This window comes from Fusarium verticillioides, chromosome 6, assembly GCF_000149555.1.
Source record: "Fusarium verticillioides 7600 chromosome 6, whole genome shotgun sequence".
Lineage (NCBI taxonomy): Eukaryota > Fungi > Ascomycota > Sordariomycetes > Hypocreales > Nectriaceae > Fusarium > Fusarium verticillioides.
Window position 1 is genome coordinate 322,381 of NC_031680.1, and position 25,835 is coordinate 348,215.

At 47.8% G+C, this 25,835-nt stretch overlaps 10 protein-coding genes across 11 annotated transcripts; 7 read left to right on the forward strand and 3 right to left on the reverse strand.

The window, feature by feature from the left end:
• Positions 1-46: 46 nt before the first annotated feature.
• FVEG_13203 (hypothetical protein) lies at positions 47-1,487 on the reverse strand (the record flags this gene model as incomplete). Its single annotated transcript, XM_018902581.1, has 2 exons — positions 1,293-1,487; positions 47-1,240 (listed from the first exon to the last, which is right to left on the reverse strand). The coding sequence occupies exons 1-2, from the start codon at positions 1,482-1,484 to the stop codon at positions 47-49; spliced, it is 1,386 nt and encodes a 461-aa protein (XP_018761350.1). The 5' UTR covers positions 1,485-1,487.
• A 685-nt stretch (positions 1,488-2,172) lies between these two features.
• Positions 2,173-4,535, forward strand: FVEG_13202 (hypothetical protein; the record flags this gene model as incomplete). Its single annotated transcript, XM_018902580.1, has 2 exons — positions 2,173-2,636; positions 2,708-4,535. 2 exons carry the CDS (start codon positions 2,173-2,175, stop codon positions 4,533-4,535), a joined length of 2,292 nt encoding a protein of 763 aa, XP_018761349.1.
• A 2,145-nt stretch (positions 4,536-6,680) lies between these two features.
• FVEG_13201 (hypothetical protein) lies at positions 6,681-7,735 on the forward strand. The gene is made up of 2 exons (XM_018902579.1): positions 6,681-6,855; positions 6,905-7,735. Exons 1-2 carry the CDS (start codon positions 6,709-6,711, stop codon positions 7,685-7,687), a joined length of 930 nt encoding a protein of 309 aa, XP_018761348.1. The 5' UTR covers positions 6,681-6,708; the 3' UTR covers positions 7,688-7,735.
• Positions 7,736-8,191: 456 nt separating this feature from the next.
• On the reverse strand, positions 8,192-11,768 carry FVEG_17464 (hypothetical protein; the record flags this gene model as incomplete). Its single annotated transcript, XM_018906717.1, has 3 exons — positions 10,752-11,768; positions 9,838-10,699; positions 8,192-9,782 (listed from the first exon to the last, which is right to left on the reverse strand). The coding sequence occupies exons 1-3, from the start codon at positions 11,731-11,733 to the stop codon at positions 8,192-8,194; spliced, it is 3,435 nt and encodes a 1,144-aa protein (XP_018761347.1). The 5' UTR covers positions 11,734-11,768.
• A 362-nt stretch (positions 11,769-12,130) lies between these two features.
• On the reverse strand, positions 12,131-13,481 carry FVEG_13199 (alcohol dehydrogenase). Its single transcript, XM_018902578.1, has one exon. The coding sequence runs from the start codon at positions 13,352-13,354 to the stop codon at positions 12,251-12,253; it is 1,104 nt and encodes a 367-aa protein (XP_018761346.1). The 5' UTR covers positions 13,355-13,481; the 3' UTR covers positions 12,131-12,250.
• Positions 13,482-13,855: 374 nt separating this feature from the next.
• Positions 13,856-15,086, forward strand: FVEG_13198 (hypothetical protein; the record flags this gene model as incomplete). 2 transcript variants are annotated; one of them, XM_018902577.1, is made up of 6 exons in its annotated part: positions 13,943-14,099; positions 14,151-14,239; positions 14,287-14,319; positions 14,370-14,626; positions 14,682-14,733; positions 14,793-15,085. In XM_018902577.1, the coding sequence occupies 5 exons, from the start codon at positions 13,943-13,945 to the stop codon at positions 14,692-14,694; spliced, it is 549 nt and encodes a 182-aa protein (XP_018761345.1). In that variant the 3' UTR covers positions 14,695-14,733; positions 14,793-15,085. The 2 variants fall into 2 exon arrangements, with proteins under 2 accessions (XP_018761344.1, XP_018761345.1); XM_018902576.1 differs by having other exon boundaries at positions 13,856-14,099; positions 14,370-14,733; positions 14,793-15,086.
• Positions 15,087-15,191: 105 nt separating this feature from the next.
• Positions 15,192-19,818, forward strand: FVEG_13197 (hypothetical protein). The gene is made up of 3 exons (XM_018902575.1): positions 15,192-15,651; positions 15,704-16,343; positions 16,397-19,818. The coding sequence occupies exons 1-3, from the start codon at positions 15,346-15,348 to the stop codon at positions 19,633-19,635; spliced, it is 4,185 nt and encodes a 1,394-aa protein (XP_018761343.1). The 5' UTR covers positions 15,192-15,345; the 3' UTR covers positions 19,636-19,818.
• Positions 19,819-20,390: 572 nt separating this feature from the next.
• Positions 20,391-21,455, forward strand: FVEG_13196 (hypothetical protein; the record flags this gene model as incomplete). Its single annotated transcript, XM_018902574.1, has 2 exons — positions 20,391-20,459; positions 20,511-21,455. The coding sequence occupies 2 exons, from the start codon at positions 20,391-20,393 to the stop codon at positions 21,453-21,455; spliced, it is 1,014 nt and encodes a 337-aa protein (XP_018761342.1).
• Positions 21,456-21,940: 485 nt separating this feature from the next.
• FVEG_13195 (hypothetical protein) lies at positions 21,941-23,236 on the forward strand (the record flags this gene model as incomplete). The annotated part of the gene is made up of 2 exons (XM_018902573.1): positions 21,941-21,994; positions 22,049-23,236. 2 exons carry the CDS (start codon positions 21,941-21,943, stop codon positions 23,234-23,236), a joined length of 1,242 nt encoding a protein of 413 aa, XP_018761341.1.
• Positions 23,237-23,879: 643 nt separating this feature from the next.
• FVEG_13194 (hypothetical protein) lies at positions 23,880-25,430 on the forward strand. The gene is made up of 3 exons (XM_018902572.1): positions 23,880-24,175; positions 24,224-24,420; positions 24,475-25,430. Exons 1-3 carry the CDS (start codon positions 24,001-24,003, stop codon positions 25,135-25,137), a joined length of 1,035 nt encoding a protein of 344 aa, XP_018761340.1. The 5' UTR covers positions 23,880-24,000; the 3' UTR covers positions 25,138-25,430.
• Positions 25,431-25,835: the final 405 nt, after the last annotated feature.

Genomic DNA, 25,835 nt, shown 5'->3' on the forward strand with positions numbered 1-25,835 from the left:
GAGAGATATAGAGTCTATGCAGCTACATCATATTATTTATCTTTCTCTACCATCCACTAGCTCGAACCCATACGTCAATGATCCTAGTTGCATTTCCTTCCGAGGAGTCAACAATTAGATACCATCCAAATAATGCTCCCGCAACACATGCATGGTTCGGGAAGATGATGACATCCTGCCCAACCTCCAACGGGACTGGGGGCAAAGAGGACGTATCCTCGCCATCAGCATGTTCCCAAGCTGCAATGGAATGTTCCTGGCTGATCCTGTCAATGATCAATCGTCTTTCGTCCCCCGGAGAGACTTTGTAAGACGACTGACTTATGACACCAAAGCCTGGATACGCAGCACACGGTTCGCGGCCGAGTCCAAGACAACCGACAGCAACCAAGGCCTCAGGCTGTGATCTCTCCTTATCATTGTAGACGCTGCAAACTTCAGCGATGATTGAAATAGCAATTTCATCTTCGAAAGACCCTAGTTCTCGCCTCGAGTTGGTCGAGACTTGTTGCATGTCGAGGATAGAGTATACACCCGCGTGAAGCTCGAGCTTGGTCTGAAGTCCTCCAGGCTTGCCTGATGTGACAGCCTGGATGGACTTGCGCAGAGACTCGGCTGCTGTTGACAAGTCCCCTTGTGAGGTTACGAGATTCTCCACGGCTGTAACTTGGGGAGAAGCTCCAACGCTGACGACTAGCTCTTTATCCTTGGAAAATAGGTGGGCGTGAGCATTGACTGCATCAAGACAGCCCTGGATCTCCCCTTCAAGGTTCGCCATAGCCTGCTCGGCCGTGCTATCCTTGTAGCTCAGACTGCTATGTGAGTATAACCCAAGTAGCTCAGCTTCACCGCTAGCTTCAAGCTTCGCAACTGCCTCGATCAGACCGTTCTTGTTCATAGCAGTTGGCGGTAGTCCAGCGCGATGATATCCCGTATCAACCTTTAGAAACACCCTTGCAGGAAATTTGGCATGTTGCGAAAACGCCTTAACTGACTCGAGCTGCGACGGGTGATCGATAAGAACAGGAATACTTCCTTGTCCCAACTCGGAACCGAGTGCTGCCAACCTGGAGATTTGCGAGCCGGGTAGAGGAAGGCCGTAGAGAATGTCTAGACGACGACCTGCATCTCTACACTCTTTGAGCAGAGGGAGAAGATGCTCGACCTCTGCGAGAGTCGATACAATGAGCTTGACATCGCCGCGTCCCTGGCCGATCTGGAGACGTGTTGCCTCTATCGTCTAAAGCATATTAGCGCAAGTGTTTCTATAGACATGACGGAACGGAACTGACCTTGTGAGTCTTCACGTGGGCTCGAAATCCAAGACCAAGCGTATCAACGGCCTTGAGCATTGACTGGCAATGGCGAGTTACTCTGGCTCGGTCGAGGATAATTGCGGGTTTGGGAATATCGTGGATACTTTTGCCGACATAAAATTGGCGCAACTCGTCAATTGGAGGCGTTTGTCTTTGGGGGATGGCCATTTTAGAAGCTTCTAGTGAGTAATAAAATATAATATGAAGTTACTAGTTCTTTAGATGAGATCTTCGAAGAAATACTGACAGAAATGAGCCTTTCGGAGTTGTTTTATGTCGGCAAAGTTGTCAGAGGGCGCGGCGGACTTGAAAATGTCCGTCGATGGAGACATGCCGCTATTCCCAGAATGTCAGGTGGCTCCCCAGCTCGAGCCAATAGTTAAACAATATGTTTCTTTCCAGCGTCTGTAATTCCAAGATACAATCTTGTGGAGATCCGTTTTGTTATGTCAGATGTCGTGCTTGCATGATTCAGAGGCTGTGCTGGCATGTCATGCTGTCGCCTGCTAGTTAGCTGTTTGGTCAGTCAACCTTGTTCAAGCGCCACGTCAGGCAAACAGGCCAATTCTTACACCAAAGTCGCTCGACAGCATGGTGCCAGTTAGTTTCCTCTTGCCATCGCGTTACTGGAGAAGATATGAGCTTTAGGCCGCAATGCGACGCGGCGCTTGCTGATTGGCCGGACTGCAGGTTCTTCTTACCTAGGCTGAATCGTGCAGAAAGCACCATGCTGTCGGATCTCAGTCAGCCTTGTCCGACACAGCTGCACTCGGTTGCATTAAATTCCCCGCATTTCCCTGCTGTGTCACCATCGCAACTGTAAACAAATACAATCATCCATCTCAAGCTTATCGCAATGGACCAGAAACAACAGACTTGCAAAAAGCATGACTTCTTGGTACTATCGGCTAGCGAGGCGTTTATGAGGACATGTTTATCCTGTGGATTAGTTGAAGACTTTCAGCTATCACAGCCAAAACGACAGGTCTATGCGTGGGAAGGCTGGCTCAGAGATGAAATGAAGCCTCTGTCATGGCCCCATTGTGTTCAATACTCTGAGACTATCGGAGTAGCCACTTTGCAGACAGCGAGAGAAGATAGAAATGTCTTTAGCTACCGCCCGAACGTGCAGACCTCATTTCAGAACGAAGCTCAAAGAGAGGTAGGACAATCTTTACCCTCACATACGAATAGCATGCCAAAGCATTTGAACAGAGAAACCCTTACATCTAATCTGACCTTCCGAAAGGTCCCTGTATCCGACTACTGGAACTATCACCCGGCAACAGACTCGAGTTACTCAGCGGTCGGCTTTTTGAGGTTTGGTGGGAGCAAGAAACATGTCCTCCATACTCTGCCCTGTCCTATACTTGGGCTGATGAAAATGGCAGTACCTCACCTTCAAATCTCATATTCCTTGACAAAGAGCAGAAAGTCCTACGTATCACACGTAACTGTGATCGCGCGTTGCGAAGTCTTCGCCACAAGACCAAGTCAAAACTATTATGGGTGGATTCTATCTGTATCGACCAGTCATCTCCCTCCGAGAGGTCTCACCAGGTCGGCTTGATGAAAAGGATATACTCCAAAGCATCTACTGTTCATGCTTACGTGGGGGAGGTGGAGTACAGAAAGGAGTCGACAGGAACCGAAGCTATGACTTTGTTGAATGAGATTCAAGTTGATGGCATGACTGGCATGCTGTCTCATGGCAACACAAGCAACATCTCCATTCTCAACAAATTCTTCGCAAGGTCCTACTTTGCTCGGTTATGGATTGTCCAAGAGCTTCTTCTCGCTCAATCCATTACTATGCACTGTGGAGAGGCCTCACTAACTGTTACCAACGAGTCCATCTCACAGCTGTATGAACATGGTGTCAAGGTTCCCTCGTGGGTTCGATTCGCTGGAATGGCCAGCTCGAACACTGAGCAAGCCCCTTTGGAACTGAGAGATCTTCTTACTGCAACCAGTGTCTGTCGTGTTACAGACCTGCGTGACAAGATATTTGGATTACTGGGTCTGATTAGCAACGTTCAGGCTTCAGAACTCAGTCCTGACTACGAACTGATGGTCCGTGAGGTTTACATCGGCATCGCTGCATACCTGATGCAGAAGGGCCATTGTTGCGACCTTATTCAGCATGCAAACCCCTACTGGGTTAGGAAATGGTTTGAAAAAGACCACCAGACTTGCAAAAACGACTATGGAATTCCCTCTTGGGTCCCTCTTTGGGATACAGATGTACCGCTGCAAGCTTCTCAAGGCATACGCAGACACATTGAACAGATCGAGTTAGACAGCAAGCACCTTCTTGGAGAGGAAGCACCTTTCGACTGTTACACAATACGTAGCATTGATGGCTGGCCTCACGACAAGAACTCGGAGTGCGGCATAGCAATTAAATGCTGTAAAATGGTAGACTCAAATTCAGGCTTTCTCTCAACCAGGGCAGAGACGGTGCTACGGCTCGACCCGTCATTTCAGCCTGTTTTCAGTGCCCGTTGGGTGCTAGTTGAAAAGGAAGACGGCGAGTATTTCACAGGGTTCTGGAACCTGAAGGATGGCCTTAAACTTGCGATTAGGAGCTTTGCATGGGCATTGAAGTGCGCAGTTCCCAACAAAAGCGTTCATCTGATCCGGGTCGAAGGGTGCGCTGCTTTATTGTTGGCACACCAGACTCCTGATAGCCGGAAATATCGCCTGCTCAGCTCGTGTGTGGCAGCTATAGTCTGCCAAACACGGGAGTCTAACCCCGCCGAGATGCTCAATTCTGATAACCTGCATCACTACCTACGATTCAAGCCTCTTACAGTCGAAATGATTCAGTTCATACGAAACTGGAGAAACCAAATATTCGAACTCACCGCATCTGATCCAGAGGATAAGGACCATCTTTCATCAATCGGGGGCCAAAGTTGCCACTATTCCTCCAGAGACAAACCCCAGACATCCCACTCAAGTTGGAGAAACTGGATCCCTTTCTTAACTATGGAAGCAAGGGAGATGTTGGAAGACGATCCAGAGCTCCAGCAACAACTCTCAAATCTAGTTGAGTTCTGGCACAAGGCCCACAAGTTACATACCGCCGTTCGAGATTGGACGAAGAGTGCCTTGGAGGTGTCAGACCACGTTCGTATTAAGTGGTGGTACCAATTTCCTGCTAATGTGAAAAAGTCCTGGAAGGCCTTCTCCAGAAGTCGCGTAAGCTGGGAGTAGCGTTTGAGACGATCACGGGGAGCAGGCCTATTCTTCAGAACCAGCGCCCTCTTCAGCTGCTACTTGATCACCTAGCGAACCACGAGGTGAAGTGGACTAAAGGTGAGCTTCTAGGGTATCCAGGTGGATTGAAGGTATTCTTTGAAGATTATGATTCTGTTGTTCGAGCCTCGGACGAAGATCAGTTGTTCTTGGATCAGGCTTTCCCACTATACCTCAAAGATATACACCCTGAGTATGGTAGTATGCGGGAAACGATAGAATTGAAACCAGTATTAGAAGGGCTGGTGAGGGAGAATACGGAGGCAAAGGATATATATTTTATTTAGGTACTGAACTTATCATCCTTTTGGGGCAGGGATTGTGTCCCTCTGATACTCCCACCCCTTGGTAATTTATGCTCTTGCGAAGAATCAGGAATCCTGCCAATTCTTATATGGTCATACTATCTATATGATATGTACTTAAAGTGACTGATGACTCTAGAAAGCAACTATTAACTCGTAGAGACGTGGAAGATTGTTTTTCATGGGGAGGTAGAGCTCAATGGCGGATTAGGAGATTTTTTCTCAGTGAGCGCTAATAATCTAGAAGATAGCGCCGATGTGATACTAGCAAGCGAAGTCTCGGCCGTTGGATTGGCAGGCTGTTGGTAAGTTGAGATCACTAGCTTGAGGTATTGCTGACACATTCTCGGCCCATCGGCTTCATACGATCATATTTAATAATGCAGGCCCTTTTTACTAGACGAATTTCTACCCTGAAAGCGAAAATACAAAGCGAGAAGGGTTGAAAGGGCTTCTCAGATGCCTATGATGTACACAGATAGGTTAAACCTTGTAGTTAGCGGCCGCCTAAAAGGTTGAGTTTTAGGGTGCAAACACGGGTGATGAATGGTAATACAATATTTCCCCCTTGTTGGCTTTTGCCTAGAACCTCTTATAATAACTAATAAATGTTTTCAGAAGCCTCAGGGCTTTGTAAAGGTCGATAGTTGATATTCACGATGCAGTAATGGGCTTTCGAAGTCTCGGCTCTCGGTGATAGTCCTCGCTCAGCCTTACCCGCTGGATCTCAACATCCCCTCTGTAAGATCAGCACTAGCACATCATGTGGAGAGCAATACTCGCAATTTCGGATAGCGCTTACTGATAAATCACCCATAAGAGTCCAAGACACGCTACCAAGGCCCGCAGCTGATGTCAAACTGCCGGCTCTGTGCTCGAACAAAAGAAATGTATATGTGGGATATGAAGCGAGAGAGCTTAGATATCGCATCAAATCAAGGAAGGTTTTGGATCTGAATCTGAGAACAGCGCATCAGGCTTTCGGGTGCTAGTGAGCACTAGTTCTTGGCGATTTCACTGGCGTCCGAGACCAAGAGATCGGTCTTACCTAGGTCCACCTCACGATGCTGACCGTCGTGGCAAAAGGCTCAAATCCCCGAAGAGCGGTGACTTTAAGCGGCGTAACGGCACGGGCTAGCATAAGCAGAACACCAAGGCAGCTTATCCCCATCACAATTCTCGCGGCCTCCAGTAGTAAACCTTTCCCAACCCTCTGTTATCACCTGGCACGTCTAAATGGCCGAATATGTTCAAGTAGCATATTAATCGTTCAACTGTGATGCAGCTAAATAAGGTCTTATCCGAAGAGAACCCAAGCGAGAGAGATTTCAAGGCCAATGCGGCAACCTTTGAGATTCCTGCCAAAGACTATTGGCCGATTTATAGGCAGCCTTGAACATTTGGGGTCCGTTTTCCCATCACGCCTCTTAAGCGACGTCATAAACGGGGTAATTCGATCTCCGTCACACTAAGGTGTTTATCGACAGCGCTGTGTTGATCCCCTTTCGTACCTTAGCTTGACATCAGTACCATCCCATGTGACGAAGCTCACGATGATCTTTTCCATTTCGGGCCGTGATTCGGGCTGTCGGTTGATGATTGTCAGCGAGTTCCGCTGCAAATGGAGCCTTTGGGTGAGACTTTGGTTCCAAGACCCGGGGAGCAGGGTTGAAGATCCTTCGGTCTTACCTGCATCCTACTAGGATACGAGAACTTGGAAAACGTTGGATTGGCGCATATAAGAGAGGTCTGTTCGCCATGCGAAAGCGGAGTTCCTTGGAGTTTGCTGCACTGAGTTCGTTTGCTTACTTTGGAGATCAATCAACATGACTACAACGAATGGAACCAACGGTAACATGCCGCAGAAGACTCGTGAGGAGAGTAACCATCACATGGAGTCGTCTATCTGGAACGATGTAAAGTTCAGACCTGATGATATCATCATCACGACGTACGCCAAGTCAGGCACAACTGTAAGTGACTTACTCATTCGTCTCAGCATGTAGCTAATAGAGCGATTAGTGGGTTCAACAGATCGTCTCGCAGCTGATTCATCAAGGCGACCCAACAGTCCCCGCAGGCGCTCTCTCACCATGGGTCGATATGCGTATCGTCCCCAAGGAAGCAATGCTTGGCCTAATCGAGTCCCAAACGCACCGTCGCTTCCTCAAGACACATCTCCCTCTTGATGCTCTTGTCTGGAACCCCCAAGTCAAGTATATCTTCATCGCGCGCGATGGCCGTGATATGGTCTGGAGTATACATCATCATATGTATCGCGCTACAGATACTTTCTACAGCTTCTTTGAGAACACAGGTTATGAGGGTCAACCTCCTGTACGACCAAGTGAGAACCCCAAAGACATTTTCGATCAGCTTGTCAAGGACGACATGCCAAGTTCCATCGGTTGGCCTTTTTGGAGTCATATTCGTGGATGGTGGGAGCATCGTGATCAGCCCAACTTGCTTCTCGTGCATTTCAATGACCTCAAGGCGGATCTTGAGGGAGGCATCAAGCGGATTGCAAAGTTCCTTGAGATTCCTGACATGCCAGAGGATAAGTTCAAAGATGTTGTTGAGCATTCTACGTTTGATTGGATGAAGGAACATGCGCATCTTGCGTCGCCGCCTCAGGCTGAGGTTGCTTGGGCGAATGGTGCGAAGGACTTTGTCTACAAGGGAACGAACTGCCGATGGAAGGATATTTTGTCTGAGGAGGATTGTAAGGCGTATGAGGAGAGGGCGAAGAAGGAGCTTGGTGAGGAGTGTGCTAACTGGCTTCAACATGGAGGATGGCTGAAATAATGAATAATTACGAGAGGTCGTAATGAAAGGAGGTTACATGATCGCCACTCTATTTAACATACTTGAGGTGATCCTTCGAGCTTTTGTACAGTATCTAGCTCCGTGTTTCTGGGTACAAGAATATCTTTTGACCCTTTAATATATCTCCTTAAAGTCTCGAAAACAAAATGCCCCATCAACAGCGCACATCATACGCGTTTCAGCTCCATGTTCGAGTAGACTAGAAGGCTTCGTGGCGGGTCGATGGCGACGTGAGGGAAAATGCAGCCTAGTCTTCTTTCTGGTGACTAAAACACTAGTGTTAGCGTGGTGGCCAATGAAAGTTGAACTAAGATGTAAAGTGATTTCCTTGTGTATTTGCGTGAAGTGGTGCGTTTGTAGTTGTGCTTGGAGCATCGGAATTGAACCGCAAGCGAAAGATGTAACAATAATGAGCATCATGGCGGTCAGGGCTTGACATATTGACGTACCTACTATCAGCTTTATGATCTTGAAGGAATTTGACTACACAGTCCCGTCCATGTTCAATCGCAGCTTGCAATGCTTCTTCAAAACCCCTCCCGGAGCGTGTACATCTGCGCCATTCTCTGCTAGATACATAACAATATCTAAATAGCCAGACCAGCGGGCAGCTTGAAGGGCAGTATAACCACCTACTTTGGCACTGACATTAGCACCCCTTTCCACTAGGTGCATAACAATTTCAAGATAGCCATGGATGGAGGCAGCGTAGAGGGCCGTGCCATACGGACCTCCTCGGGCATTGACATCAGCACCTTGTTCTATCAGATACCTAACAATGTCCATATGACCATGTTGGGAAGCGACTTGAAGGGCTGAACTATCATGTACCTCCACGTTGACATTGGCACCATTTTTCACTAGACACATAGCAATGCTCAAGTGGCCATGGCAGGAGGCATTGTAGAGGGGATAACCGTTGAGCTCAGCACCATGCTGAATCAGAAGTTCCGTGATATCCAGACGGCCAATGTCACTGGCAATGGAAAGAGCATTGCTGGGCGATCCTCGTTGAGCGTTGACATCACCGCCTTGCTTGATCATAAGTGCGATGACATCTATATGGCCAGCTTCGACGGCAATAGCAAGCAGCTGTTGTCCTTCAACTTCAGCGTTGATATCAGCAACTTCCTGAAGAAGAAGGGCAACGGTCTCTAAATGGCCAGAATTGGACGCAACGTAAAGGGCAGGACCAAGATTCCATGCTGAGCCATCGCCCTTGCCCGTTGAATCTATCAACCTCTTGACGCAGTTTTGGTCGCCAGACCAGCTCGCGTAAAACAGTTGATCTTGTTCTCCTACGAAGACCTCAAACCAGCCCCATTGGTTAAAAGCGATACCCTCAATAATCAACGTCCAACGTTTAAATATTATGGGGTTCGAAAAGAGATCCATTGATAACTGTGTAAACGTATGGAGCCTTGAGTCGGGGCAGGAGGCATCTTGAATCCAATTCTCTGCAGCGAATGCTACAAAGTGGTATCTCCTCAATAGCTTGTCGGCAGATCTGTAACAATCAATTTCAAAAAACTCGTTGTCAGGCAAGGACCAGTCCATTTCCAGGAAGTAGGTAAGACACAGTTCGGTGATTATCAACCTTGCAGTAGGTTCGGTGAGTAGACCGTCAAACTCGGAGCTTGGGCAAGATAATATGAACTCCTTGACAGACGAGTGGGCTAACTGGAGTACTAATATCGGATCATCGTAGACAACAAATGTATCGCGCAGGTGCGGTGGAAATATATCAGATACTGCGACAAATAATGTGGAGCAAAGTGACGATATCTCAGCCGGTAGTGGCATACGTTCTTTCATGACGAACCGTGAGCCTGGTGGCGCTGTAAGGTTTATCGCGAGAGCATCGACAGACGCTTCAAGCTCCAATGGGATGTCCGAATATGCTAGGAACTGAAGAATGCGAATGACATATTTCCTCCTAGTGCTCGTAAGTTCGTTCAAGAGTCGGTAATATGTCTCTTGAAGGGTGGTTGGAAGTGAATGAAGAGTCATATCGACCTCCTCCTTGTTGATACAGTCTTTTAAGCGGTCCAATTGTAGAGCGACCCAACGAAACCTTCAAATCAATCATCAGCATCCACTATTAATATGGGGGCCTTGGGTAATCATACCCTCCATCTGCCTTGGTCGTCAAGGCATTAACGATATCATCCAGGGTTGAAGTATGCCCGTGCCAGCGCGCAAAGCTTGGGGACTTGATCACAATATCACGGACGTAATCAGAAATATCTCTGCCCACGTTGTCTGTTTGGAGTGAGATGATACTGCCAGAGTTAGCCCAAGTTTCGATGGAGGTCTTGATGTCATGTTCCGGACGACTGGTAACGAGGAGATGGGCATTGACTGGTTCAATGCCAAACCTTTCTATCCAGGCCAGTAGCTCGTGTCGCTGTATACTTCGGTTCTCATATTCATCCAAGGCGTCAATAACGATAAAGACCTCTCCCGCAAGTGACAGCATTTCACGAAACGTAGATTTCAGCTGTTCCATGCTTGGTTTACTGTTCCCACTACCACATTGCGAATAGAGTGAGATAATTGGGAGTCGGGATTTTTGACAGTAGTAGTATAGTTGGCTGATCAAAGATGTTAGGATGGCCTGAAGTGACTGTTTTCGGCTGTCGGTGAATGTTATGTAGAAGTACAACAGAGCGCTGTTACGAAGCTCAGGAAGGGAGCTTTGTATATCTTCAATGACAGTCGAGCTTAGAATAGTCTTTCCTGTACCGGAATTTCCATTTAGCCAGAGAAAGGAATCATTCTGGGATTTCCAGGTGAGATACTGAGAGCTGTTTAATAACCACTGCCCGGTACCGGAGTGCCATGTTTCGCGAGCCTTGTTGAGATCGACGGATGGATCAGCTGCGTTGAGCCATCTCGATAGAGCCTCATCTTGAAAGCTGGACGACAGAGATTTAATGTCATGGCTGCTTTCCGCGGCTAACTGGTGAATATGATCCACCTTTTCATTCACTATTTCTTTCTATCAGTACCCAGAACTTATATCACATGTCTCATTACTCACGATGCCCCAAAATAGTTTCAATCCGTTCCTCCTTCTGTACACTGCTCGGAGCTACCTGAAGCAGTAAGTCCTTAGTATAGGCGGCGGCAGCCATAGCTGCGTACTCCTGCCACTCGTCGTTCTTGTGCGTATCAGAATAGTCACAGATCCCTCTGATGACCACGCATGGGAAATGATTCATAAGCCCTGCAGCTTCCATTTCAAAGCACAGGATACCATGCTTGGCTGCCAGCTTATCGCGTTGAAGTGCGTCCTTCATCATGGAGTTTCCCGATGCTATCAGGCCGCAATGAATGGCAGGATTGTTTTCGTCCTCGTCCCGTTCGTATCGATGCACTAGATTGTCATCACCGCAGGACCGACTGCAGCTTATACCCTCGTGTCCCTGATGGACGAAATTTGCCTCGTACAATCGATCGGTAGAAACGGCGGGTTTTTTGTATTTCTTCGCTAGTCGTTTGTACTTTCGGAGGGCCTTATCTATGTTGCTCTCGATTTCATGACCTTCCATCTCATACGTAGCATGCAGAGCACTCATAGCTGTGAGGAACGCCATTGGCGGCTGGTTCAAATGACCAGTAACAGCGAATTCCTCGCCTTGGACAGCCCTCCCATAGTCATACTGAATGACCCCGCTGCTATTTCGACCTACGGATCCCACGACGATGTCACCCAGGCGGATGTCTTTCTTCCCTGGGACGCCGCCACCAATCCCGACCATGAGCACAGCTCGCAGGTTGGAAAACGTCCTGGTCATGTGTGCCAAGGCTGCCGCAGCATTGACGAGACCATATTGGCCGTACGGCAAGACTGCAATGACAACATTATGCTTGCCAATGCTACCGAGTGTGTAGTTGTTGTCGTCGTTGATCGCTGCGTTGTCAACCGGATCGTGGAGAACGTCGAGGAATGCTTTGGCTGCGATGAGCTCTTTGCTCAGAGCGCAGATCCAACCAATTGTGTATTCCTCAACCTCGGGCATAGTATGCTGCTGAACTGAGGTGCTTGAATGCTCGTCAAGAATGCAAAATGTTGTGTGAAGAAAGAACGGCGGTATGGCAGGGATCACAGTCTGCTTCTTGTCTTGCCGCCGGCGCGTAAGCACAGCCTTTGATTTGGCGGAGCCTGCATTTTCTGGCGTTGCTGGGCGCTTAATTTAGTAGGCTACCGCATGATATGACCATTCAGCCCCAGCTTGGCACCCGCATGCAATTTTCAAAACAGCCTATCACACTTAGCCACATATCTCGTTGCCTGACAACCACTCCAGCTGAAGTTCTTGCAGGCATTGTGATACCGCTTCTTGACACTTTCCCACTGGAAAGAAAGGAGCGATTCAGGCTGCGACAAAGCTTTTGCGCCTGTAAGGTCATAATCGGGTTCACCGGTATCTATCGGGTTTGAGAATCCTCATATCCATTACCCTTGATTAATCTTTGTTCTCAGCGATAAGCTAATCAGTGCTATTCTAGTCTATTATCCGGCTACGGCCCAAGTACCTAGCCCTGCTGCCAAAGCACAGTCTTATCTCCGACAATGCTAACCTTGTCAATCTCAACAATCTCACTGTCCGTAAGCCTCCATCCAAGCGCCTCAATAGCACACTTGGCCTGTTCGACATTCCTAATTCCAACAACTGGCAGGACTCCCTTGCTAATATTATAGTTCAAAGCGACCGCGGCAATACTCTTGCGCCGTCTCTCGGCAACCCTTTCCAGAGTCTCAAGTACAGGCTCAAGATCTTCCATCTTGTAGCTGCTGAAGCGGCGTGATTTTGGCGGCGGTTTATCCTTGGTGTACTTACCAGTCAATCGTCCTTGTGCAAGTGATGAGTACGACTGGAAGATCATGCCGCTGGCGTTACACTTCTCGATGTTTCCAGTGAGTTCGGGGTAGCGACGAAGAATGCTGTACTCGCATTGGTTTGTCGCGAGAGGAATATTGAACTTTGCTAGTTCATCGTTAATCTTCTGAACGTCTTCGACGTCATAGTTTGCGACGCCAATTGAGTGTGCAAGGCCTTGTTCGACGCATTGAGCCATACCCTCTGCAATGGCACGGATGCTTTGAGGATGGATGGGTCCATGGATCAGGTAAATGTCGACGTATTCGAGGTTCATCCGCTGAAGACTGGCCTTGAGACTCTTGACGGGTCCATCGACAGGATGAAGGTAGGTTTCGGCCTTGAGAGGAGTGCTGAAATACTTGGTCTGTATGACAATGGTCTCGCGGGGAATATCCTCAACTAGTTCTCCGATTATCCTTTCGCTCTCCCCATTGCCGTATGCTTCAGCAGTGTCGATGAAATTGATGCCAGCCTCATAAAGCGTCTTCCAAGCCATCATGACGTGGGGTAGTTCTTTTTCATCCCATTGCCATGTCGACTTGTCGCCCCACGACCAAGCACCGATACAGATATTTGAAGCCTTGACGGGCTTTTGGGCGCTCGGGAACTCCACTCGAGACCATGGTTCTGGGCAGTATGATGTCGGTAAGACGTTGGCACCCGCAGTTTCTGGGTCTGCCCAATTGGGCTTCTTCGAATGGAAGCCCGAAATAGCAGACATGCCTGCTGAGAGGCCAGTTTTTAGTGCTTTGTCCATTGTAAGTTAGTCGTAAAATCCTGGCTTTACGTGGTGAATAAGTGATGAGGAAACTTGGCCGCAAATACCAAGATCGAGAACACGCTACGTTTTTATCATTTCTTCTACTAGAGCAGTAGAACATTCTAGCCACTGAGTCTTTGATTATTTTATTATGAAACCGCCATATGCACTGTACACTGGTGTCGTGTGGTTACGGTCGGGCAGGGATATTTGGGGTCATGATGACGCCACGCCTAGTCTTTTATGACTTCTCATCATGGTCATACCGTAGCAGTCTGAAACTTAAACCAGGCACGGCAAACCAGGAAGCAACAATTATTAATACAGACCAGAAAATCTCGCTTGCGGTTCGATGACACGTTTGTTTACACATATCTAAACGTGTGTGGACAAGGCAAGCAATGGAAAGTCGTGCGATTGTTATGACTTGGCATGAATCAATGACGTCAAATGTTTACATCCCCATCTTCACATGTTAAAATGAGAATTACATTCCAGCAGCGAAATAGAATATAAACTGGTTCTTACACCTCACTTTCCCTTTTTCAACGACCTTTGACATACAGCCATTGCGACATTGCCAAAATGGACTTCGACGATCCCAAAAACACAAAGTCTTACTCTGACGCGCTGAAGGTCGATCCTAATTCAATTATTACAACTTCAATTGATGTAGTTCCCGTGACTGTTGAGCGAAAACCATATCAACCGGGCGTTGACAAGCCTCGACTCGCTCATGCAGGTAAGCATCAGAAGCTAGTAATGGGGATGCAAGCTTGCTGATATCTTCCAGGAGTTGCGAGAGCCAATCTTGCCGCTACCCACGAGCGTCCCGAGGGAACGACAGAGAATGATTGGGCTCAGCGACACCAGGATCAAACGGTAAGGATCATACGTACTCCGTGGAACTCAGCGCTGATATTTCCCAGGTTCTGCAGCAGCATTGCGATTTTTTTGACAAGGTAGCATCTCTATTCCGCACGCCTTCCAACGCGATACTAATGACTTTAAGGACCATGATGGTGTGATCTGGCCACTTGACACCTTTAGAGGCTTCTACCAGCTAGGCTATGGAATCATCCTGTCTCTCATCTCGGTGCTCATTATCCACGGCAACTTCTCATACACAACGCAGTCCTCGCTCCTCCCTGACCCGTTCTTCCGAATTCATATCGACAACATTCACAAGGATAAGCATGGTAGCGACACTGGGACTTATGACACTGAAGGGCGATTTATACCTCAGAAGTTCGAGGACATATTCTCCAAGTATGCGGAAGGTCGTGATCACTTGACGATATGGGACGTCATTAATTTAATAAAGGGTCAACGACTGATCGCTGACCCTATCGGATGGGGCGGTGCCTTCTTCGAATGTGAGTAGATGATCACTCATACTTCTTTCATGGACCACGAGAGCTAATTACTGTTACAGGGTTGGCGACTTACATATTGCTTTGGCCGGATGACGGGCGCATGATGAAGGAGGATATCAGAGGGATCTACGATGGGAGTCTCTTTTATAAGGTCGCTTCTCGACGAGCATCGAAGTAATGGCTTCCGCGGCTATACCAGTGCTTAGCAGGTCCACGAATATGTATCTACATCGGAACCATCATTGCGGGGTGCTGCCATATCCTAGATCGAACAGCCAAGAGGCTTGAGGTTGACATCAGTTTAAAGTTTTATGCAATAATCAATTACGATCTTCCTTTTTACATTTCCAAACTACTCAAGGACATAAATTGCTAATAATAGTGATTTTATGCAAAATCTGCATACAAGGCAGACACGCAGGCTGACAGTGCGGCTGAGCTGCAGCTCACGTGGCCATAATCTGTTGGCCACGCAGTTGAAAATCTCCAAATGCTTGTATTTTTCAGCACTGATGCCAAACTTCAGTCTTTTTGTTCACTTTGCTACGTACACCTTTCGCTCTGCAGTACTATCAACATTGGTCACGGCGATCCTGTGCCGTTTCGTCTATCATGGCTAACACGTCATGCCTATGGACGAAGGCGCGTGAGAATCCTCCCGTGGATGTCAAAGAATGGTTAGCCTCCCTCGAAAAAGGTATACAGCCCAACGCGACAGCGACCGAACAGATCGATGCGCTCATTGAACAAACAACCAAAAAGCAGAAAGACTTTGAAAAGTCCAATCATAAGTTCAGAAAGTATTTTGATAAGATCATTCACTGGTTGGATAAGGTCAAAGGGATTGGTGATGTCGTCTCGTCCTTCGACCCCGTTCATGCTGCGCTTCCATGGGCTGCTTTCCGTTTCGCCCTACAGGTATAATATGCCCCAGTTTCAATGGTTTAGTTAATGACCTAACTTCATTCAGGCTGTCCTGGCCGAAAAAGAGCAGGCAGAGAGCATTCTTGAACTCCTCGCCTCGACCCCGCACTTCGTCTTCTCTGGTCGGGTTTTAGAGATGGTCTACACAAAAGAGTCTATGCATATCGGAGAAGCCCAGGACGACATCAAACTAAGTCAACAATGCCTCGGTCACTTGGAAGAGGAATTAATCAAGTTTTACTCGTCGCTATTTAGCGCTCTTCAGTATTGTTACACAATTTCAAGCAAGCATAAGGTCAAACGCAAAGCTACAGCGATATTTAATTCATCCGAGGTAGTGAGCATTCACAGGGACTTGGAAGTACAGCGCAAAAAGGTCATAGCTTGCGGAGAGAATTGCCACAAAATCCTCAATCACACCTTGTCGAGCAAATCTCTCGATCTGTTGCAGAAGATCCAGCCAACTCTCACCGAGATAAGGGACCGAGTCCAAGAACTGCTAGTACGGATTGATGAAGAAGAACGACGCGAGACACTTAGAGCGATCTCTTCTATCTTGTTTCGTGCCCACCATGACGAAGTTAGCAGAAAGCGAACTGCGGGTACCTGCGAGTGGATTCTGAAGAGGGAGACGTTCATTCGATGGGAGGAGAGTGATTCATCAGTTACCATTCTTTACGGGAATCGTAAGTGTAGCGTTTGTTCTGCATTCTCACCTTTCAGTTCTAACAAGTCACAGCTGGAGCCGGGAAAACATTTCTCATCTCACGAGTAGTCGACTATTCAATTGAGAGGGCTAAAACTGGGGATGCAGTCGCCTTTTTCTACTGCAAGAGAGACGAGGAGAATCGACGGAATCCTCAGGATATCCTCCGCAGCATTCTTCGTCAACTATCCACGCCCATCAAGGATGTTGAAAGTGGCACAATCCACATCGCTCTCCAAGGCCTGCCAAGCAGGCTTGAACTTAACGGTACAACATTCGACGTGGCGACTTGCGAAAGTCTTATCGGGAGGCTTGCCGATGATTACCCCAAGACAACTATTATCCTCGATGCCCTGGATGAGTGTGATAGAAACACCCGAGAGGAGCTTATGAGAATTCTCTCGAATTTGACCATCAGGAGCTCCAAGCTGCGTGTCTTCATCTCCAGCAGGCATGACGAGGACATTCTACGCCACTTCAAGGGAAGACCTGTCATGACGGTAGAAGCAACGGACAATGAAGAAGATATCTCATCTTACGTGCAGGATAAGCTGTTTCAAGACACTCGTTGGGCCGACATAGGTCCCAAGTTCCAGGAAGAAGTCCAATCGGTGTTTCACAAGAAAAGCCAAGGAATGTTCCAATGGGCAGCACTGCAGGTTGATCAGATCCGACGACTTAAGCTATGGAGCGAAAGGAGTATCAGGGAGCTACTCGAAACCTCACCGATCGGACTAAAGGGCGCGTACGATGTGGTCTGGAATCAGATCCATGAAATGTCACCATTTGAAGAGAAGCTGGCTACGCGAGCCTTCCAATGGGTTCTATGTGCATTCGTGCCTCTAAAGACTGACGAGCTGTCTTTGATGATGCATATAGAACGGGAATCTGGTACTATAGAAGCTGATACAGTCTTCATACCGGAGACCATCCAAAGCATCTGTGGAAACCTCCTCGTCTACGACCGGCAGTCGGACGTCTGGCGATTCTCGCACTTGTCGGCACGAGAGTATATCGAGAGGCATCATTACAGCATGCTTGAATCTCATCACCACGTTGCCATTTCTTCCATCAAGTTTCTCCAAAGATATTCAATAACTTCAGTTCGGGAGCCGCGATATCCGGGGTCAATTAGAGAACCTTGGTGCATCGTGGCACGTAAACCATCTCATCCAGATGTTAGTCGTGTTAAACACATAGTTCATTGTCGCTACATACTTCGGTACGCATTCTGGCATACCCATGAATTGGATTTACCTACGTTCATATATTCTCAACTCTCAAATCTTTTACGCGACTTCTTGGAACCGATTTCCGAAGGTAGCTCGTCTTTTAAATCTTGGAAGTGTCTCTTGAATGTAACGGAGACCGTGGCATCTCATAAGGGAAAAAGGCTTATACGATTTAGTCGTCTTTCTCGAATATTCACACCTTTGCAGCTGATGTCCAACTACGGACTCTTTCATATTCTGAGAGATCTCTGGGAGAAGGCTGGTGGTGAACTTGACACTTGTCCTGAGTCTACACCGTCTCCTCTTACACTAGCCATCCAAAATGGGCATGAATCTATTTGGAGATTTATCTTGCTCGCAAAAGCAAAGCTTAACACCGGCACCCCAGGACCTCTGGTAGCAGCAATACAGTACAACAATGAGAAAGCTTTTGAGGCTCTGATTGAAGCCGAGGCAGATGTGAACTATGTTCCTTTCACCCAGCATCTTCGCACAATACGGTCAGATACACCCTTAAAAGCTGCGTTATTGTTTTCAACAAAGCAAAATCGAAGATACATCATACAGAGATTGCTTGATGCAGGGGCAGATGTCAACCTAAGGAGTAGAAGTGAAACTGCTATGGAGCGCGCTATCATGTTAGAGGATGAGGAAACCGTCAAGCTCCTTCTTGACGCAAATACGAAGGTGTACAACCCAAATCACTTTCTCAGCCTGGCAGCTCGGAATTCGAAATCCAGCCTCGCTCCGCTGTTCCTGAATCTTGGTGCCAATGTCGAAGAGCCGTGGGAAGGGGTCTTGCCATTAGTATGCGCATTGAGGGAGGGAAATATCTCGTTTGTTCAATATTTACTGGAGATGCCAGGTATATCGATTGACATGTCTTGTCAAGATCATAGGGAGGCAATTGCCATACTCCTTCGGAGAGCCTTTGGGCCGACTGTCTTCCCTTTTCTCTTTGGATCTAACCACCCCTACATCAACTTGGTAAACTGCGAAAAACAGACCCTGAGGCGGGCCTTATGGTCATATCCTAAGTACGAGTGTGAACTCCATGGTCTCGGCCTCAATGCATCTAAGTTCGCGCTTCAATGCATCCAAGGAACGGCACACCGTCAGCTAAGCTTGGTCGATACTTTACTCCGCGCCGGGCCAGACCCATCTGTCAGCGTTAATTTCGGCTCCGGGATTACCTTAACTGCCGCTGCTTTCCTTGGCAGATTGCATCACGTCCGTCATCTTCTGGACTATGAGATGAGATGGGACGGACAAGAAGAGAGAGCTCGCTTTCGGATTGCTTTGTTCGCCATGATGAGCGGACATCTAGGTATTGTATCTCGGATACCCCCTGGTGGGAAATGGAGGCCCCCAGTTAACGATTGCCTTTGTGAAAGATATCTGGAGGTCCTTATACGCCTGTTTGATGGAGATTTGAGCCCTTACATGCCAATCTATGACTTCTTAGATCCGCTGATCCCACACCTTTATGTGAATGGACGAAGCTATGAGATTAACAGTCCATGTTGGCTGTACACAACGGCCTACTTCGGGTGCTTTTCGAGATCTTGGTTCTCTATCATGTGGGATATACAAAACAGCATAGCGCCACACCTTCCTCTTGGCTCGCCGCTCCGACAATGGCACTTTCCAGGAATACTGCCACCCAGATGTTTCATTGTCACAAGGATGACAGCCCTGTCCAGACCTCGGCCAACTTACTTCATTATCCTCTTCATCGCCGGCGATCGCTCTCAGTTCAGCATTGTCTCAGCACTGCAAAGGGTTCGTCGGCCATTGAGCCATAGATCCGAAGATGGGCGATGGAAGAGGTACAAGCCCGAAAGCTTTGGTGTCACGAGATTTCCAGATCCGGATGATGGAACTGAATCAGGGAATACTAAGGTCCCATCTGCACGTCGCAAGTTTAACGCCAATACCTCTTCTTGTTACAGAAACATGTTTGCTTTAGTTCTCCCTGCTTTTGTAGCCGCATTGCTTTTCTTCTTTATGGCTCTACTATATTTGACACAGGGGACGTAGTTAGTGTTGCAATCCTCATCAGGTACCAATGGAATGCATACTGAACAGTGTTGCTGTTTATACGGTCTCCCTTGGGCAGTGTAGAACTTGATTAAACTATACCTTGACTCCCGGTAAGATGACCTGCTTTAAGCGCACAGATGTGTAAGCGTCAGCGGAGATTCAATGTATATGTAACATTCTGAATGGGAATAACCGGCTGGTATAAGGCTGAAGTATCAATATGCGCCATGCCAATAAAAGACTGTAGAGTGACCATCAGTAAAATCTTGAAACCCTGCATTCTTGCGCTCTTGCTCGACGCTTCTTCGTAGGATCGAGTCATCCTACCGCCGGTGTCCAACTATCCACAGATAAGAAAAGCCCGGTATGCAACAGGCCTGAGATTACACGCAAGGCTCTCCAATGATGGAATGATTGTCGCGGTTCTTCTCGGTGATTTCGTCTCGGTTTATTGGAAGTCAGGAATGAGCAGCATTATTCCCGTGCTACACCCGATATACCGGGCAAATGTGGATCCAGCCATAGAAATATCCCGAGAATGCGAGGGACAGAGAGACTCAGTTTGTAAGCCATGGATACGAAAATACCGAGATTTGAGACTGCTGAACATCCCGGCCAAACAAACAAAGTTAGATTACAGTTATAAAAGCCAACAAAGTTTCCCGCAATAGAATCTCATCGAGCACAACTATCATCACCTACAGCCACAATCACAACTACTCTCCGCTCCTTCACATTTGCCTACGACAAAAATGGCCAACTACGCTAAAAGCAAGCCAACGGGCTTTACCAACTCCATCGAGAGAGTTACAATCGTCGGCGTAAGTATACCCAGCCTTTGTTCCACCGAACGGCACTAACATGTAGGTCAGGCCGGCGGTACAGTCGGTTCTCACATCGCCAACGCCCTTCTCCAAACCGGCAAACATACCATCACTGCTCTGACGCGCTTGGGAAGCACTAGCAACCTTCCTAACGGAATTATTGTCGCGCCGGTCGACTATAACAACGAGTCAACACTCATAGCAGCCCTGAACAACCAGCAATTTCTGATCATAACCATGGCTCCAAACGCTCCCAAGGACACACATAGCAAACTCGTCCAAGCTGCCGCCAAAGCTGGTGTACCTTACATCATGCCGAATGGCTACGCCGGTGACATCGAACAGGTCAAGCTCGGGGAAGAGACTCTTCTTGGACCGATAGCTAAAGCAAACAGAGACGAGATTGAGAGACTTGGTATGAAGTGGATCACTGTCTGTTGCGGCTTCTGGTTCGACTATAGTCTTCCTGGCGGTGAGAGTCGTTTTGGGTTCGACTTTGACAAGAAGACTCTTACTCTTTATGATGATGGGAATGTGAAGAACTCGACTTCTACGCTTGCGCAGGTTGGAAGAGCTGTTGCCAAGATTTTGAGCTTGAAGGAACTTCCTGAAGATGAGAATGACGAGAGTCTTACCGTTTCGAGCTTATTCAACAGGGCTGTTTACTTAAACAGCTTTATCGTTAGTCAGCGAGATCTCTTTGAGAGCGTCAAGCGTGTCACTGGTACTTCCGACGCTGACTGGATTGTCACTCACGAGTCAAGCAAGAAGAGGTATGAAGAGGGAATGGTGCAGGTCAAGCGAGGAGATATGAGTGGTTTCAGCAAGTTGCTCTATGCAAGGGCGTTCTTCCCAGAGGATCCGAGTGATCTGTCAGCCAAAGCGCAGAACGAATTGCTTGGTTTGCCAAGGGAGGATTTGGACGAGGCTACTAAGGATGGTATCGCTTTGGCTGAGGTTTTGAAGGGTCGTAGTGAGCGCATGAAGCATTAGACCGGGCATATCATGAACAGGAACGCTTCATTGTATCTAGCATCTCCACTCAACAGTAGACCGTTCCGTGGAACACAAATGAACCCGCGGGTATGTTCTATGATACAACCAACTTCATGCCGTGTGTTTCAATTCTACATCTCGTTAGTGGCAGATGGCACCAGGCAAATACTCATAAACGCCGATTCCGTGAGCCGGGAATATCGGACTTTGTTCGATCCCGCTAACTTCCGCTTTGTCAATCGTCATCGATTCTCCCCAAATGGCTTGGGTTACATAGGTTCTAACTTTAACAATTCCAGTCTAGACTATCTTAGCCAATCCATTGGACTTGTTCAAAGTCTCCGAAATGCCCTTTCTTGCATCTAGTCCAAAGCTACCAATACTGGATTTGCGCTATGTATAACACCTCTAACAAATTCAAGAGGGCAAGTTCCTCGGTACCTTAACAGTTTCTCTGATTAGATCCCAACACAAGTTTCGGTATGTCCACCAATACAAAGACGAATGGTGTCGCCGTCATATGTGCCGGCCTAAGAGTATGTCCAGACTTGACATGAACGATGCGTATTTCAGTCTCACAAACTATCCAGGGCACCGCGGTTGCCTTAGCCTTGCATAGCCAATCCATTCCATGTCGAACCCTCGAGGCAAAGACCGCCGACTCGGATATCCTTTCAAGCGGCGTGAGCATCACACCTAACGGGTGCCGAATCCTCGATGAGCTAGGAATTCTGAGTCGCGTGGAAGACAAGAGCTATATCTGCGAGTACACCGCTAATAAAGACGCAGATGACAAGACTCTGAGGAAGATGAGGATTGCTTCGGATACTTACCCATGCTACCGTCTCTATCGACTCGCCCTACTCAAGGAAATGAAGGCCACCCTGGCTGAGAGGAAAGTACCCATTTTCTATGGTATGAAACTCGAGAATATCATCAGCGATACGACTGAGGGGGTTATTTTCCAGGTTTGTGACAGGACAGAAAGCGCTACAATGGTAATCGGGTCTGATGGTATTTATTCAACCTTGAGACGTCACATCACGGATCTTGTTCCTGTTCACGCTAATCTGTTATGTGTATATGGACATATTTCAACGGAGTCAGTTCAATGGCCAGATCAGGACTTTGCAGCTGGTTGTACGAGCTTGGGAAAGCCTGGCTGTCTTTCCATGGTTCCTGAAGTGATAGATGGATCAGACCTCATGGTTGGAACGCAATTTACGTATCCAGAAGCCGATAGAAAAGGCTGGGAGAGCCTCGCCTCCGACCCATCATCTCTAGTCACTTTATTACGGAAGGATTATGGTCAATGGCATGATGCAGCGAAACATGCGATTGATGAATTATGCAAGCGCCCAGAAGGCACCTTATGCTGGCCATTCTATGCCATGCCTAAGCTATCTAGCTGGTCATCATCTCCTGGCAATGACATCATGATTGGAGACGCTGCGCACGCCATGCCGGCCTCATCTGGTCAAGGAGTGAACCAGGCTTCGGAGGATGCCTTTTCATTCACTAAGGTCCTTTCCGAACAATTGAATGATGAGGCTTGGCCTTCGGTGCTGAGTACGTGGCAGTCGTGGCGGCAGGATAAGATCGAGAGGATCCATGAGATGATGGGGGTGACTAATATGATGAGGTTGTTTGAAGTTGAAAGATCGAAATTGATGCAGGCGGCTGGCGAGGAGCAATCTACGAAGACTGATTTGCAGTGGCTGTCTTATCTGTATCTTGAGACCCTAGAAGCCAAGCTGGCTGAGCAGAGAAAGATTTAGCGATACGTATGATGAGAGAGCCGTCGCTGCTATTCGTCTTCTGCAACCGCTCGAGTTCTTCTTCGGAATTCGCTTTTCGATCCTATCAAGACTACTTATACAAGTTTCTAGTTCGTAGACTACAGGTCTGAAGCCATACCAAAAGCTTTGGCAGAGAATGCAGAAAGCGAGATTTCTCGTACCCCATTTGCATATCTGATGGAGCAACAGCATGCCGTGAGGCTACACTTTGGGTATCTGATAGGTGATTGAAGCATAAGATTGATCCATGAAAAGACTGGCACCTAAGGAGCTTCCAAGATAAATTCAGTAGCCAGGCAGTAGCTTGGGCTGAGCCTTCATTTCTTAAACCATGTAGACCGCATCCCAGGAACAGGTTGGCCTGTCCGCAACTTCTTGCCCTTGTTCCTATCAGTAATCTATTATTAAACTTCCTGTATTTCTTATCTTCGTTTTCAATTTCGCTTGCGACAGTAGCCTCCGTTGCATCGCGATGTCCAACATTCAAGGGCTGTAAGTTCCAGTGGCACTGGCCTCACTGTTCACTGGTTCAGTGCCCCACCACTGGCACGACGCAGCTGACCACCAGCCGGTCAAACTGAACTTTTCGCCCCGCAGCTGCTTTTCTCACCACTTCCCTTCAACATTCACAACATCATACGACACAAACTTTCATCTGCACTCTTTTCTTCCGTTCATTTTGTTCTTCAACTTTGTACTGGGTCTCAAGCATCTTTCATACTTTCTGCCCTATCACTCTCATCATGGAAACCACCATCGCGCCTTTAAGCGCCGCAATGTTGGATCAGCCGTCTTATCTTGACGCCCTTTCTGGACTCGTTCATTCGGCTGAGTGTCTGGCATCAAAGGGCTATGTGACAGGTCGTCTGTCAGAAGCCGACCTCGAGAAAAAGCGACGTTGTGCGAGATGCAATATCTGTACGAATCCCTTGACCCTGCCCCGCGACTGATATCTAACATGGCTAGTGCTTGTAAAAGAAGAACGACGAAGTCGACAAAAGTTGCTTCCAAAGAAAGATGCCGCGCTTTCGACTGCCCCGGGATCCTTGCAGAGTAAGATTGTGGATGAGGTTGTTTCACTGGGGATGGAACAACTCAAGTTGGAGGAAACACAGGCCCCCGAAATGCGCTGTAAATTCCACGATGGAAAGCTTGTCAACAAAGTAGTATCTCTGGCCTCTTGGAACTGAAGCATGGCTCACTAACCATTATCACAGAAATGGACCTGCTGTGACCAGCATCCGACAGGCCGTCCCTGCAAACAAGAAGACGAGCACCAACCCGAAAGTCGTACCATAAAGGAGATTTCCACTCGCTGGCAGTACTCCGCAACGCCTCCCGCTCTGACAAAGAATACGCGTGTTGCCGTCGTGATCGACTGTGAAATGGGAACGGCTGCATCCGGTGACAATGAGCTGATCCGCCTGACCCTCATCGACTACTTCACCAGCCAAGTTCTGATCGACAAGTTCGTCTGGCCTGACGTTCCGATGCAGCACTTGAACACCAAATGGTCAGGCGTAACCTGGAAGATGATGAACGAAGCTCGGAACAAGCGAAAGTGCGTGTTTGGCTGGAGAAACGCCCGGGCCTTGGTCTGGAAGTTCGTGGGTCCGGGTACCATTGTCATTGGGCATGGTGTCAACTCAGATCTCACTTGTCTGCGATGGATTCATCCTCGACTTATTGACACGCTTATTGTTGAAGGGAATAATCGTGAGACAAAGACTGGGCTTTCGTTGAAGAAGTTGGCTGAGGAGCGGTTGGGGAGAGCCATCCAGCAGGGGAAAGGGCATGATAGCCTTGAGGATGCGATTGCGACACGAGACTTGCTCCACTGGAATGTTCTGAAGTTGACTGGAGGGCTTACAGAGGCTTGAGCGAGATGGACTTATCGATTTGATGTAGCGGCTAAAGCGTTGTATTTGCCTAGGAATATTCGTTGAGGGTATCGTCCACGTTGGGGACTAGAATGCTTTGAGTCGCATATGTCATGGGCCTGTATTCTATGCGTAAAGGCGCGTTGTATGTACTTCTTCCCCTTCCTGAAGTGCAAAACCATCGGATTCTTGATACCCTGTAGTAGGAACATCCAGATCATGAATCAGAATTATAGAATGCCTTCTGGATGTCCATGAATTCGGTGCATCTGAACATGTCCTGCTTGTTTGTCAATCATGAGAAATCTAGTGACCAAAATCCCAGACCCGATGACCTAGCCTCCATCGTCGAGGAAACTATAGTACTTATGAAGGTTTCTCATATAATCCTTCGCCTTACCTTATAGCAAGAGCTTACTGCTCCTTAGATACACTATTGACGTTGATCAAGGCCATCCGACACTATGATTTGAGCAGCACAAAGCTGCCTAACCTGTACCACTTCCCCATCCCCCAGTGATACACGCTGCCACAACTTCAGAATTTCTGAGCAGTTTCCTGATAAGGCACCGGGACTTGTACTACTGCTTTCGAAAATAGCATTAGTTGAATGATGTATTGACCAGATGGGCTAAATATTCGGAGTCACAGTCCTGCCGAATACTCCTGTCGCATGACAAGAATTCGTACAATAAGAT